Here is a 15,519-nt window from a genome sequence, read left to right as displayed (position 1 = left end):
CAAAAATAATAAGCTGCCTTTCACACCTCAGCGGCTGACTAGGAGCAGACACTGACATCAGAACTCGACTGTAGTAACCTATAGCTGTCGAGTTCTGACGTCTTTTTATAATCGGCGACTGGCTGTGTCACAAATCGATAATTATAAAGAAAACAGAGACTGCCATTTATAGAACTATTACAGAATCCCATGTATTATAGTTACAACCAGTACTGTTAAATATTGAAAAGGTGTTGGGACCGCATTAAAAAAAAAATGCTACAATTTTTCTACTGTGAATTCTCCTGGAGCTTATGACCAAGCACAAGAGAAGGAGAATCATTCTTAAACATGGTAGCTCCCTTAGGGTCTTCTTTAGAGGTACGAACTGAAACTGAAAATTTGGCGTATTCAAGCACTGCACATATCTGCCATTGCTACAAATCTTGAAATTCGTTTTAGTACGGTGTTGAATCACAAGAATTCTAAGACAGAGACCCAAAAGTAAATCCAAGTGGTAAAGTGAAAAAACATACAAAACCAACCGTACATGCTGCTCCTCATTTTCAATGCATTAACCCCTCATCTAACAGGAATACTGTGAAGTGAAGTTACCCTTGCAGAACTCTATAAGAGGGCATTAATATCTAGTTTGTGCGCCTAGGAACCGAATAGAAGATTCACCTTACATTTAAATGTAAATACTATTTTTCAGCTTTGTGGAAATGTTTCTACTTTTGCTCTCCACTTCTTGTTATTGTCTATAAACGTCTGGATATTATTATCCTGTTTTTGTCTCGCTGTGATTTCCTACCAACCTCACTTTCTTTCTGCCTCTCACAGCCTGTCTTCTGGCCTGCCAACATTATGTCAGACTGGGGAGGGAAAGGTGGGAGACTGCACATATATGTAAACTGTTCTCTGTGGCTTCTACTTCAGGGTTGAGACCATTTTTAAGCAAATCATCCCTCGCCTCTTCAAACTCCTCCTTTTCCCCAAATAAGAACATAATACAGTGCGATTACCAAAGGCTAAGATTTTGAAATGTAGAAGAACACAGTAGGCATGTTATTTTAAATGTTGCATTTTTTAAACATCATTTATAAATGTTTATATAATTTGTAAACATTTAATTGTACAGCAAAAATCAAGCAGGGAAGAAACAGAGCGGCGAACTGAAGGGCGAGGTTCGAAGGCTCAAAAAGAACATGAGAAGGGGCGGGGTAGCTATTTGGGGAGGTGGCCGCTTTGTGTAAGGAGGTGTCTAATGTTATGGAGATGGAGTTCCAGTTCCTGTAAGCGCTTATGACGAAAGCTGCTTTAAAGTATTTTCCTCGCCTCCGGTGTAGCAATATTACAGCTCTTGGTGTGTGTCCCTATACAACAGGGATGGCAAGTTTCTTGGTGAGGTATACACGGATGTTATTTCGACAGCTTCTCTTGAAAATCATGAGTGCCTGAAGAAAAGCAAGTCAAGTTCCTCCCAGGTTGGGATAATGTGGTTGAATGTTTTCAGGCCCTTGACTAGAAGAGCTGCAGTGAGCAGGATGCCCATCACAGGGGGAGTTATGGTGGGAGCACAGTGTGGCTGAGCAGAGCTTTGACTCTGTCCAGGTGGGAGAGGGTCAAACCTTGCAACGACAATCTCAGACATACTGACATAGGAAAGATTTCACATTATTCAGGAGGGGGAGGCCTGTTACCATGGTGTTATGCTTATCTAAGTGATGTGTGCTTTGAAATGTAAGTAATGAGTGAGGCCAAAACAAAGACATCTTCAGGATAATTTCTTCACACATCTTGCACACTCAAGCTAAAATGTGTGTGCACCTTATATTCACATTTCCTAAAATTGTTCAACAGGAAATCATTAGATCATACTCCAGTAAAAGCGTCAGACATTTTTCAACTACATACTACAGAATGAACAGTAGACAGAGCCTGAAGGTGGAAATACGAATGAGAGCGGAAATCAAGCATATTCTCTTTCTTGTTTACGGCTCTGTGGATACCAGAACAAAAAAGGGACTGATTCGTCAATGACCCCAAAAATTAAAAGATGGCATCACTCAATGATAAAAAAAAAGACCTTGCCAAAAAACAAAGTACAATTTAACAGCTTAGTCAAGCTGCAGGGTGTGTGCTTCTAGAATGCAGAGTAAGTGCCTAGTCTCTTCCTAAAGATGCTTCTGTAAATCTCTAAAGCATCTTGTTTTTGCCCAAGCATAATTATGTCATTTTTTACATGAGTAAAATAGGTGTATATATACACACATGTACACACACATTTATACAAATATACACACACATTTAGAAGATATATATTTACATAATTATATCTTATGTATATATTTTCTCTGTTTTCTTAAAGTTATATCCTTGTTACTCTGTGTATGGTGCCAACATCCACCACACATGGCCAGCCTGGTCCAGCACCTGATGCCATGCAAGTGTCTACCACCCCCTCCCCCATGCATGGCCAAAGACTTATTGGCAGGGGCATGACCACAGGGCATGGCATGCAGTCAAAACCTGCACCAAACTCTGAAGGCAGCAATGGCCCCCTTCATCCACGGACCAGGCACAGTTTTCAGTACTGTGGGGCTGGATGCGCTGCCAGAGCTCCCAAACCCACGTGAGTAGCCAATTGTCCAGTTCTCCCTCCCCGCAGCAGAACAGATTTACACCAAATCACAAAAAGCATCCTTCTGGGTAAATATCTAACTTTCTGACAAATTTGATGCAACTCTGTTCAGCCGTTTTCTCTGTATCGCTGTTCAATTTTCCCCAATGAAAACTGCGGGGGGAAAAACGTGTTCTGGGACCCCATCTTTCTCACCCCCCACCCACTGGACAGATCACCCTGAAACATTCCAGAAAGGAGGTGAAGTGGATGAACTTTTTTTCAAAGTTACTAGGACAAGAAAAAATGCTCTTCCTGTGGAAACTCGGACTCACATATAACTAGACAATGGATATATCTTAAGACGCACGTGCTCACACACACACACACACACACACACACACACACACACGGAGAGAGCGACAAAAAGAGCATTGCGAAGAAGCAATACCACACATGATTTCTAGACTCTTACATTACCTGGTTTTTATTAGTTTTTAATACAGGAGGTAGCTCATTCCGTAATGGCGAGGAGATCGAGCTGCCTTCACTATCACTGCCGTCACTCAAGCTGACTCTGGAAGGAATAACAAAATGATAGAACATAAACTACAATATTACTGCCATGGCCACTGCACTGCCTTAAACTCATGGAACCCCACAAGTAAGCATGAAAATACTGAAACCAAGAAAGTACTGATTATCCATTGCCTGTATAAGTAAACAAATTAATCATGCCTTTACAAGGGATAGGTTTCACTAATGCACACTATGAAGTGGCCCTTTTCAACGATTCTTCATGGCCATTTTTTTTTTTTCAACCCAAATAATGAGTTTCTATGTTCTTTGAATAACAAATTTACCGTCGCCCTCTGCTCCCGCCTTGAGTGTGCACTGGCTTTTCTGGTTCAGATTCATGATCCTCGCCCTCGTCGGATTCGTCTTCATTGTCATCGGAGTGCAAGTCTTTCATGAGGGGCCTTAAGGGTGCTAGCAAAGAACAAGATTTAAATGAACAATTTAGCATAACGTTTTGCAAATTGCATGATACAGAATAAGCACTAAAATTGCCAACAGATCTGGCCTTGGCTAGCACTGAATTTTCTTTATTACTTTTTTTCTTTGCAAACATTCATAATGTACAAAAAAACGTTAAAAGTAACCAATATTAAAGGAGTGGCTCTGCAGCAGTACATCAGTCCTGGCACTGAGGTGCACTTCTTTTTAGGCGGCTGTGCACATGTAATCAAGGAAAAATGCAATCATTAACTGTGCAAAACACTGACTGACTCACTGCCACATACTGCATATTGTGATAGGCGAAAGCAAAATGTGAATGATACAAATACAACAATGGATGACAAGAGATGACCAAAAGTCCCTCTATGTATGCATGTAAGTATGGATTTAAATTTTTTGTTTTTTTGGGGAAAATGTGTGGCTCGCAGGACAGCTAACGCAGCACACCAATTCCGGAAATCATCAATGGGGTGAAACAGTGGCAGGCGTCTTGAGTGTTTGAGCAGACATCATACAAGATCAACGCTTTCAGTGCAACACTCAGGGGGTGCACTTCGAACGTACTTTGATAAACCAGTAAGATCTCAATGAAATACGGGGGGAGGGGAGGGGGGGGGGAATGAAATGCCTATAACTATCCTAAACCAGAACCCTTAAAAACAAAATTTTTGCAAAGCGACAGTCTTTATTTTCATTAAGTCCTAAATGGTCTCCCATAGCTCTTCACCCAAGTTGCAACTTTTTGGAAATTGACAGAATTTGTGAGAGTTGCAGATTCTCACTTGTAGTTTTGGAATGTGTTTGCGCATTCCAAGTTGCTTAGCTGCAAAATAATTTGTGTATGCTTAATAGTAATTGGCATGTACAGAGTGAGTATTTTCGCAAAAGTTCATTAGTACACTACATCTTTTTTCCTATACAGGAAAAATAATTTTCCCCTTGAAAAATCTGTCACAATAGGTTGCCCAATTCTGGCAGTTTGTTATCTCTAGTCCAACCATCATTAGTGGTCTACTCTTACGTGTGCCAGGAATAAATCTCTAAATGTTTAAACGGTCGAAATGTGCCAGTTTGTGAAGACTCGCATACTCAATCAGAAATCGCCACCCCTGGAAATTGCACATCTTTGGGGTCGATTTCCTCCAACAAAATAGTAGAACATACTGGGATAATACTAAGTCTGAGCAGATCTACACAGAAGTGCAAATTCACGTTTTATAAACACAAAATGTTAACTTAAACTCATAAGTGGGAGTATTTGCAAGACCAAGTTTGATGTAGGTTTTCAAATACCAGTGAGAATTGGGGTCGGAGTTAGGTAAAGGTGAGCAGTGGTATACAGCACAACAAATCATTGTAATCACAACTCTTATCAGCAATGCCTGCCTGTTTTCATCTTTTTAGTTACAGCAGGAGCCTTTACCTTTGCATTAAGGTAAAGGTTTCGACTGCAAAAAGTACAATCACAATTAGTCCAATGCTTGTTTTTTTTCTATTAAGTTTTAGCTTATGTGTGTGGCTTTTGTTTTTAGGCAACAATAGAGCAAAAGGTAGAGGTGTAACTTCTCAGTAACCACCAGCAGGTCATCTAGTGGCAAAGTTCACAGGTACAGTGGGGGCGGCCCTGCGGTTTGATTTCAGTTATCCGGGGCAAAGTAGCTTTGGTGCAGAACGGTAATAGAAGAAACCTTTCCAAAAGATGTCAGAGCAAGCCTTTTTATTTGCAAAAAAACAGAACACAACAGCTCATGCTAGCTTTGCATTACTTTACAGTAGTACCTGTGGTTCTGCTTCTTAGAGGTCGGTCAGGTGTTTGAGGGTGCAGCTTATGCTACTTTTGGAGGGCATTCGGGCCTCATTTGCAAAACTGGGTACACACCTATGTTCTACTTGTGTTGCAAAACTCAATCTTCTGAAATCCAGATTCACAAAAACAAGATTAAGTGAAACTTCTCTATATCCATAGAGGAAAATCCACCAGAATTTTCACAGTGCCAGGTTTTGGGGTAGGAGTAGGAACAAGAATGTTTTACAGAGAGGGCTAGTAAGTTGTCTTTGAGAAGGTAGAAGTTTAACGCTGGTCGCTAAAGATGCAATGATATACAGGTCACAAATTCAAATCCCAGTATGGTCTACTCTGCATTCCACCTTTCAGAGGTCGGTAAATTGACTACAATAGACGAGGGATACGAGCAACATAAAAGACACTATTAGGAATAGAAACGGTTATGCACTCTCACGCTACAAAAAAAACTCTTTTACAGGCGGGGACACCGAATTATCTGTGAAGATAACCTTTGCTATAAAATGATCACAATACAAGCATTCTCCTCTTCTAAATATCTGATCACCGGCGGGGGGCGTGGTAAAGGAACATGGCTGACAGGACGTGCCTCTAGTGCGCTCCCGTCCCCAGCGAAATCCTGCTGCGACCCTGAGGCTCCCCCAGGCTGGGAGAGCCAATCCTTTTGGATTGGAAGGACGGTTGGTGGACCATGGCGTCTCAGGAACCCGTTTCTAGGGTCTGACGACACAGAGGCGGCGCCCGCGCGATCCTGCCAGAGTTGTTTGGCCCGTGGCACCATAACTGTGCTGGGAGTGCCCTGAGTGGTTGTGTGGGTGGGGATGGAGAGGAGTGGATGCCCACCCCCCCCCTCGAGTATACAAGAGGATGCATCCGCGGCCAGTTCAGGAGGGTCGGAGTGTCCACTGCTGGAGGGGCGGCCTATTGGTGGTGGCAGTGCCTTCGGGAGCGGGCCAGGCCTGCTTTCTGGGCTTGCTTGTGGGCTGGCCTGTGGGCAGAGAGGCTTCTCATGCCGCTGAGCCTGCTGGGACTCGGGTGGCTGCGGGCTCGGGGGACAGCATTCTGAGCTGGGAGGTGTGCTGCTGTGTCCTCCTGAGGCCCTGGAGTGACGGGCTGCCATCCTGGGCATCTGGGCTTGGGGAACCGCACTGATGGGCAGAGAGTGTTGCAGAGAGGGCGCCTGGAGATATTCCTTGACGTCCTAGCTGTCTCTTCACTCTCCATGGACACCACTGTGCTGTGGTCCCTACACTGACCTTGCTGGTGCGTGTTACCTGTTTACTGCGCATCTGCTGATGAGACTGGCGGCCATCTGATCTTCCTGTCTGGCTGGACACTGAATTTTTAAGGAGTGGAGTGCCGCAACAACTGTTTTTGAGAGGTGCTTCATTGTGTGGACTCTGCAGGAGGCAGCCAGTTGCATTTGGGCCTTGTGTGGAGTAACATGGGGCATCAAAAACTGACAAGATGCTTCACAGGGCAACACTATGGAACAGTATACTACCCCCCCGGCTCTCCCGCAGCGGACAGCGATATTTGAAGTGAGTGGAGATGGAGCCGGTATGCCTCTGAGTGCTGGCAAGCTATTGCGAGTGGCGCTACTGCGGCCATTCAGGGCTCCTGGGAGGCACTGGAGGGCAAAATTGAGACAGTTGCGGTGGAGGTCAATCTGCTGAGAGGACCTTCGGAAGGTGTCCGATAAGGTGAAGGTGGCGGAGGGTTCCATTACGGAACTGCAGTCGGAGGTGGGGGACACTGCGGATCAAGCACGTGTTGCAGCCAGCAGGGCTATCCAGAGTTTTTGTGGCGGAGTGTGCTCATCGGGCCCTTGTTGCGCCTCCACGGCCTGGTGCTCCGCCGAGGGCCATTATTGCACGCTTGCTTATCTATAAGGACCGGGACTGTATCCTGCGCACTGCACGGGAGTCGGATAAGGCGATATACGAGAACTGCAAGATCTCAATTTATCCTGAGTACACTAATAAGGTGCAGAACTCTTGTAAAGGATTCATGGAGGTCAAGGTGAAGCTCCGAGCCATGAACATCAGATACATGCTCCTGATTCCAGCCTTTTGAAGGTTTTGTTGAGTAGCAAACCACACTTTGAGCGACCTTAGGAGGTGTGACGTTGGCTGGAGATGTGGGACAAGGTGGCCCCTGGTAGACTGGAGGGATCTGGGGGCATCGCTCGACGGGCCTCTGGCTCGGAAAGCCTGGACTGGAGATCACATGGTTCAGGGCGGCTGGCGGAGTCTTGCCACAGGGTTGAGATACAGCGAGATGGAACAATGGGGGTGGTGCCTGCTGACTCGGATGGGGGCACAGCTTCGGAGTGGAATTTGGAGGTGGGTGGGAATGCCGAGATGACCGGACTGTTATTCCTGCTGTGTGCTGTTTGTTGTCTGTCCTGAAGAGATGCAGGATTGGGAGGGGGACTGGCCTTCCGGGGTGCTATTGGCGCTTTAGTTCTCAGGTTCAGGGGGGTTCTGGATAAATAGTGATTTGATGCGGGGTGGTCACTCTACAGTTGTGGTAGGCCATTTCTTGTGGTAGGGTGGGGTTTAGGCTGTTTAGGCTGCAGTCCTGGCAGCATTCACGGACTGGACTTAGTTTGGTCTATTTTGGTTGTTTTACTGTATTTCCGGGGTGTGTTGTGGGCGGTGATAATGGGGGAGGGGGGGGGGGGGGGTGAGGAGAGGGTGGGTATGTTCATGTTTACAGTTTATTCAACAGTGTGGGTATTGGAGCGGGGTGTGCAGGCTGTTCTTCTCTGTTTCGTCATGGGGGGTAGCGCACAGTGGGTTGTGTCCTATGGGTGGGAGCATCCTTCTCTACTGACATGGGTCGTCTTATTAATATGCTGACTTGGAATGTCCGGGGCTTGAAAAGTTATACAAAACGCGATAGGGTGCACTCATTCCTTCGTAGGCACATGGTTCATACTGCTTGTCTTCAGGAAACTCATATGACTGATGAGGAAGTGCAAAAATTGGCTAAGAAGTTGCGGGGACAGATGTTTTTGTCCTCCTTTTCTTCCTATGCACGGGGCATCTGTGTGGGTGGCCCCCGGGGTTCCCTTCACCCATGTGTACAGTGAGGAGGATGTGGAGGGTCGCTATGTTCTGGTGGAGGGTATGTTGGATGGTCTACCCATTATGATCCTTTAATATATATGCTCCCAACATGGATGATTCTGTCTTCTACTCTAGAATACCCGAGATCTTGGGGGACAAGCTTGGATAAGCCCTTGGTTTGGGCAGGGGACTATAATTATGTGATAAATGGGGGGTATGGGATTTGTCTTCGGCTTTTGCGCTTGGGTTCGACTACTGTACATTGCCCCGACAGCTTGTGTGCGTTTTGGGGGAGAGACATCTACTGACTGGGAGATCGGTAGGGGTACACGACAGGGGTGCCCGCTCTCGCCTCTCCTGTTTGCCCTGGCTGTGGAGCCCTTGGAGATTTGGCTTTGTGAGGAGCTGGTGCAGTGGGGGATCCCGGTGGGTCGGGCGTGCATGCAATTTCCATGTATGCAGATGATGCTTTGGTCTATGTGCGGGATCCTTGTGTGTCGGTGCCGGAGCTGCTCCAGAGAATGAAGGTATTCGGGCTGTATCTGGCCTCAAGATCAATATGAAAAAATCACTTCTGTCCCTCTGGGGTCTCTGGTTGGGGTTGCTCTGGTCAGGCTTCCTGGGCTAGGGCTGCATTTGGAGGTTGAGTGCTTTAGGTACCTGGGTATCTGGGTCACTAAATCTGTGGATGTGTACAATGAAAACAATGTTGAGTGGATGGAAGTGGGTGTGGTGCGCTTGGTTACTTTCTGGAATAAGTTGCCCCTTCCATTATGGGTTGGGCTGCAGTCGCAAAGATGGTGTTTTTGCCCCAGTGCCTTTATCTGGTACAGAACTCCTTGTATCCGCTGCCTGCTTGGCTTATTCGGTGCTTGGATAACCTGTTGATCTCCCTAGTATGGGTGGGCAGGCTAAGTAGGGTGGCGCTGTCTGTCCTACAGAATGATCTAAAGGGGGGGGTAGGAAAGACAGGGGGGATTGGCAATCCCCAACATCAGATATTATTATTAAGCAGCGCAGCTGCAGTGTGCCGCGAAATGGATATCGGAGGCTGATAATTAGGACAGGAGGTTGTATGCTGGTATGTGCGATGGGCAGTCTTTGGTGCATATTCTCATGTCTGGGGGCAAATCTGATCCCGCTGCACCCTATCTGGTGAGGACTACTGCTGGGATCTGGGAGCAGGTGGTTAAACAGGTGCTCCGACGGGCTCTCTTTGATAGGGAATTAAGGATATGGGATCTGTCACCGACAATGTCGTTGGAGCTGCGGTCGGGTGGTTGTGAGGTGGTCTGCACCCTAATGGTGAATTTCTTTCAGAGGCTGATAATTAGGACAGGAGGTTGTATGCTGGTATGTGCGGTCTTCGGTGCATATTCTCATGTCTGGAGGCAAATCTGATCCCGCTGCACCTTAACTGGTGAGGACTACTGCTGGGATCTGGGAGCAGGTGGTTAAACAGGTGCTCCGACGGGCTCCCTTTGATAGGGAATTAAGGATATGGAATCTGTCACCGACAATGTCGTTGGAGCTGCGGTCGGGTGGTTGTGAGGTGGTCTGCACCCTAATGGTGAATTTCTTTCATTCCCTGATGCTCAGGATCTGTTTGAGTTGGGCTCTGGACAGTTTCTGCAATATGCCAAACTTTAATGTGTAACCCGCGAAATCTGGGATGGTTTCCCGATGGCCCTTAAGGCCTCCTCGGTTTTGAATGGTCTTCTTAATTGGGGCGAGGATACACACTTGATCACTCGGTTCTATAAGGCATTACGGGTGGATCAACCGTGTGTGATTAGCGCAGGACGTAAGGCGTGGGAAGTTGATTTGGGGCTGCCTACTGAGGACGCTGATTGGGATGCAGCCGTATCTTTGGTCCGAACGGTCTCCTGTAATCACAGGTTTAAACTTTTGCATTTCAACTTTGTCCACAGAACGTATGTCACTCTGAGTAAGCTAAATAAGAAAGACCCAGGTCGAGGGGCTAGTTGTCCTCGATGTGGTGAGCTTGATGCTTCATTTCTGCATATGGCTTGGTCCTGTAGTGTTGTTCTTGCATTCTGGCAGGAGGTGATGGCGGCAATCTCAGAGGCTACAGAGCTTGCATTGGAGGCCACTCCGTTGTATTGTCTCCTGGGGGTGGTGCGTAGGCTGCGGGGTAGAAGGGCGGGCCATAGGATGGTACAGTTTGCGTTAGTATTGGCCAAGTTGGATGAGCGTGCGGACCCCTACGACTTCTGCCTGCAGGACTTGCTGGGGTGGGGGGCACAGGAGGAGCAATATATGCACATAACACGCAGCGATGAGGGCACTTACTGATGTGGCTGCTTGGGGTGCACTGTTGGAACGGTTCACTGATGAGGAGGACGTAGGTTCTGTGAGTAGCAATGGGGCAGCGGGGATGGGGACACATACGCTCCCTCTCTGCACTTGTGACGACCGAATGTGGAGTTTAGCTATCTTGACTTGATTATGGTATCTAATGTCTGGTCTCATCAGGATGTGGGACTGGGTTTTTTTGGGACTGAGGAAGGGATCAGTGGTGTGGTTGTGTTTTCCCTGATGATGCAATGCTGTGTGGCCTCTCCGGGCATCATTATATGTCGATGACATACTGCTCTGCTGTAACCTCTACTGTGTTGAATCTTTATGTTGGTTTGTAATGTTTTAATTGGAAAATAAAAACAGATTAAAAATATATAGATCTATCTATCTATCTCATCACTGTGTTCTCTGCTCTTTCAAACAAAACCACTAGGTTACACATCATTTAATGCCCATTTTGGTATAAATTGTCAATTCCTTCTTGATTTGACAGATTTCCTCTCTGAAGGACTAATTCCTTTTGTGGGCATAATCAAAGGAGGTATGTATGACAGAATACCGAATGCCTTTAGAAAGAATGGCTTTCTAACGCAAGCACTGTAACAAAAATGCCTCAACTAAAGGCTCCCCCCCCCCCCCCCACCAACAAATATGCCTTTAGAGCAAAAGGCTTTACCGTGAAAAGTAAATATTTAACAAGTGAGCATAACCCTATTTTATATGGAAAATGTCACTTACCCAGTGTACATCTGTTCGTGGCATGAGACGCTGCAGATTCACATGCTGTGCATATCCCGCCATCTAGTGTTGGGCTCAGAGTGTTACAAGTTGTTTTTCTTCGAAGAAGTCTTTTCGAGTCACGAGATCGAGGGACTCCTCCCATTTCGGCTCCATTGCGCATGGGCGTCGACTCCATCTTAGATTGTTTTCCCCGCAGAGGGTGAGGTAGGAGTTGTGTATATAGTAATAATGCCCACGCAATGGAGTAAGTATGTATGTACATAATGTGACTAAGTGTTATATTTACAAATTTTCAAATGTACAAGTTTAACTTTAATCAACTTATAACTGCTACAGGCTCCCGGGGAGGTGGGAGGGCGCATGTGAATCTGCAGCGTCTCATGCCACGAACAGATGTACACTGGGTAAGTGACATTTTGCGTTCGATGGCATGTGTAGCTGCAGATGCACATGCTATGCATAGACTAGTAAGCAGTTATCTCCCCAAAAGCGGTGGTTTAGCCTGTAGGAGTTGAAGTCATTTGAAATAATGTTCTTAGTACTGCTTGTCCTACTGTGGCTTGTTGTGTTGTTAACACATCCACGCAGTAATGTTTAGTGAATGTATGAGGCGTAGACCATGTGGCTGCCTTACAGATTTCTGTCATTGGTATATTTCCTAGAAAGGCCATTGTGGCGCCTTTCTTTCTAGTGGAGTGTGCCTTTGGTGTAATAGGCAGTTCTCGTTTAGCTTTAACATAACAGGTTTGAATACATTTAACTATCCATCTGGCAATGCCTTGTTTAGATATTGGATTCCCTGTATGAGGTTTTTGGTAAGCTACAAACAATTGTTTTGTGAAACTGTTTAGTTCTATCAATGTAGGTACATTAGAGCTCTTTTTATGTCTAATGTATGTAATGCTCTTTCAGCTACAGAGTCTGGTTGTGGAAAAAACACTGGGAGTAACAGTTTGGTTTAAGTGGAATGGTGATATAACTTTTGGCAAAAATTTGGGATTTGTGCGTAGAACCACTTTATGTTTGTGTATTTGCATAAAGGGTTCCTGTATGGTAAAGGCTTGTATTTCACTTACTCTTCTGAGAGATGTGATAGCTATTAGGAAGGCTACTTTCCAAGTTAAGTATTGCATTTCACAAGAGTGCATGGGTTCGAATGGTGGACCCATGAGTCGCGTTAATACAATATTGAGGTTCCACGAAGAAACTGGTGGTGTTCTTGGTGGAATGATCCTTTTTAGACCCTCCATAAATGCTTTTATGACTGGGATTCTAAATTGTGAAGTTGAATGTGTAATTTGCAGATAAGCTGAAATTGCTGTGAGATGTATTTCAATGGACGAAAAAGCTAAGTTTGATTTTTGTAAGTGTAGTAAGTAGGTGAGTGTGTGCCTCCCTGCTTGTTTAAGTAATACATTGTTGTCATGTTGTCTGTTTAGACAAGAATGTGTTTGTGGGCTATTAGCGGTTGAAATGCTTTCAACGCTAGAAACGCTGCTAGTAGTTCTAGCTGATTTATGTGAAGTTGTTTCTGCCGATTGCCCCATTGTCCCTGGATGCTGTTGGTTGAGATGTGCTCTCCACCCTACCATGGAAGCATCTGTTGTGATTACGTATTGAGGCACTGGGTCTTGGAAAGGCCGCCCTTGGTTTAAATTTACAGGATTCCACCATTGAAGCGAGGTGTGTGTTTGGCGGTCTATCAACACTAGATCTTGAAGCTGACCCTGTGCTTGTGTCCATTGTGTTGCTGGGCACCGTTGTAAGGGCCGCATGTGTAATCTTGCGTTTGGGACAATGGCTATGCATGGTTTGGGTGCATGCTTTGTATTACGTTTTGGAATGCTTGTACCCTTTGTGGAATTGGAGTGGTAATCCCTTTTTTTTGTGTTGATTGTTGCTCCTAAGCATTGTTGTATTTGACACGGCTGTAAGGGTGATTTTAGGTAGTTTAGTGAGAACCCTAGTTTGTGAAGGGTTTCTATGACGTATTTTGTGTGTTGAAGGCACGGTTTCTGCGTGCTGGTTTTGATTAACCAATCGTCTAGATACGGGAATATGTGTATGTGCTGTCTTCTGATATGTGCCGCTACTACTGCAAGGCATTTTGTAAATACCCTTGGTGCTGTTGTTATTCCGAATGGTAACACTTTGAACTGGTAATGTACTCCTTGGATTACAAACCTTAAGTATTTCCTGTGTGAAGGATGTATGGGTATATGGAAGTACGCATCTTTGAGATCTAATGTCGTCATGTAGTCTTGTTGTTTGAGCAAGGGGATTACGTCTTGAAGTGTCACCATGTCAAAGTGATCTGATTTGATATAAAGATTTAGTGTTCTGAGATCTAATATACAGGGAGTGCAGAATTATTAGGCAAATGAGTATTTTGACCACATCATCCTCTTTATGCATGTTGTCTTACTCCAAGCTGTATAGGCTCGAAAGCCTACTACCAATTAAGCATATTAGGTGATGTGAATCTCTGTAATGAGAAGGGGTGTGGTCTAATGACATCAACACCCTATATCAGGTGTGCATAATTATTAGGCAACTTCCTTTCCTTTGGCAAAATGGGTCAAAAGAAGGACTTGACAGGCTCAGAAAAGTCAAAAATAGTGAGATATCTTGCAGAGGGATGCAGCACTCTTAAAATTGCAAAGCTTCTGAAGCGTGATCATCGAACAATCAAGCGTTTCATTCAAAATAGTCAACAGGGTCGCAAGAAGCGTGTGGAAAAACCAAGGCGCAAAATTACTGCCCATGAACTGAGAAAAGTCAAGCGTGCAGCTGCCACAATGCCACTTGCCACCAGTTTGGCCATATTTCAGAGCTGCAACATCACTGGAGTGCCCAAAAGCACAAGGTGTGCAATACTCAGAGACATGGCCAAGGTAAGAAAGGCTGAAAGACGACCACCACTTTACAAGACACACAAGCTGAAACGTCAAGACTGGGCCAAGAAATATCTCAAGACTGATTTTTCTAAGGTTTTATGGACTGATGAAATGAGAGTGAGTCTTGATGGGCCAGATGGATGGGCCCGTGGCTGGATTGGTAAAGGGCAGAGAGCTCCAGTCCGACTCAGACGCCAGCAAGGTGGAGGTGGAGTACTGGTTTGGGCTGGTATCATCAAAGATGAACTTGTGGGGCCTTTTCGGGTTGAGGATGGAGTCAAGCTCAACTCCCAGTCCTACTGCCAGTTCCTGGAAGACACCTTCAAGCAGTGGTACAGGAAGAAGTCTGCATCCTTCAAGAAAAACATGATTTTCATGCAGGACAATGCTCCATCACACGCGTCCAAGTACTCCACAGCGTGGCTGGCAAGAAAGGGTATAAAAGAAGGAAATCTAATGACATGGCCTCCTTGTTCACCTGATCTGAACCCCATTGAGAACCTGTGGTCCATCATCAAATGTGAGATTTACAAGGAGGGAAAACAGTACACCTCTCTGAACAGTGTCTGGGAGGCTGTGGTTGCTGCTGCACGCAATGTTGATGGTGAACAGATCAAAACACTGACAGAATCCATGGATGGCAGGCTTTTGAGTGTCCTTGCAAAGAAAGGTGGCTATATTGGTCACTGATTTGTTTTTGTTTTGTTTTTGAATGTCAGAAATGTATATTTGTGAATGTTGAGATGTTATATTGGTTTCACTGGTAATAATAAATAATTGAAATGGGTATATATTTGTTTTTTGTTAAGTTGCCTAATAATTATGCACAGTAATAGTCACCTGCACACACAGATATCCCCCTAACATAGCTAAAACTAAAAACAAACTAAAAACTACTTCCAAAAATATTCAGCTTTGATATTAATGAGTTTTTTGGGTTCATTGAGAACATGGTTGTTGTTCAATAATAAAATTAATCCTCAAAAATACAACTTGCCTAATAATTCTGCACTCCCTGTAGGTCTTAGAGTTTTGTCCTTTTTGGTTATGCGAAAGTAC

General features: G+C 45.1%; 1 protein-coding gene across 4 annotated transcripts in view; it reads right to left on the bottom strand.

The window, feature by feature from the left end:
* The window catches only part of MLLT3 (MLLT3 super elongation complex subunit), a 487,733-nt gene that overhangs the window by 17,397 nt on the left and 454,817 nt on the right, over window positions 1-15,519 (bottom strand). For all 4 annotated transcript variants that reach the window (XM_069239133.1, XM_069239116.1, XM_069239126.1 and 1 more), the window contains 2 exons: window positions 3,466-3,592; window positions 3,083-3,179 (listed from right to left, as the gene is read on the bottom strand). In XM_069239133.1, the coding sequence (XP_069095234.1) occupies window positions 3,083-3,179; window positions 3,466-3,592 (224 nt within the window). The remainder of the gene's footprint in view (window positions 1-3,082; window positions 3,180-3,465; window positions 3,593-15,519) is intronic.

This window comes from Pleurodeles waltl, chromosome 1_2 (assembly GCF_031143425.1).
Source record: "Pleurodeles waltl isolate 20211129_DDA chromosome 1_2, aPleWal1.hap1.20221129, whole genome shotgun sequence".
NCBI classification, from domain to species: Eukaryota; Metazoa; Chordata; class Amphibia; order Caudata; family Salamandridae; genus Pleurodeles; species Pleurodeles waltl.
Note: the sequence above shows the minus strand (reverse complement) of the source record. Positions and strands in the feature narration are given on the sequence as shown.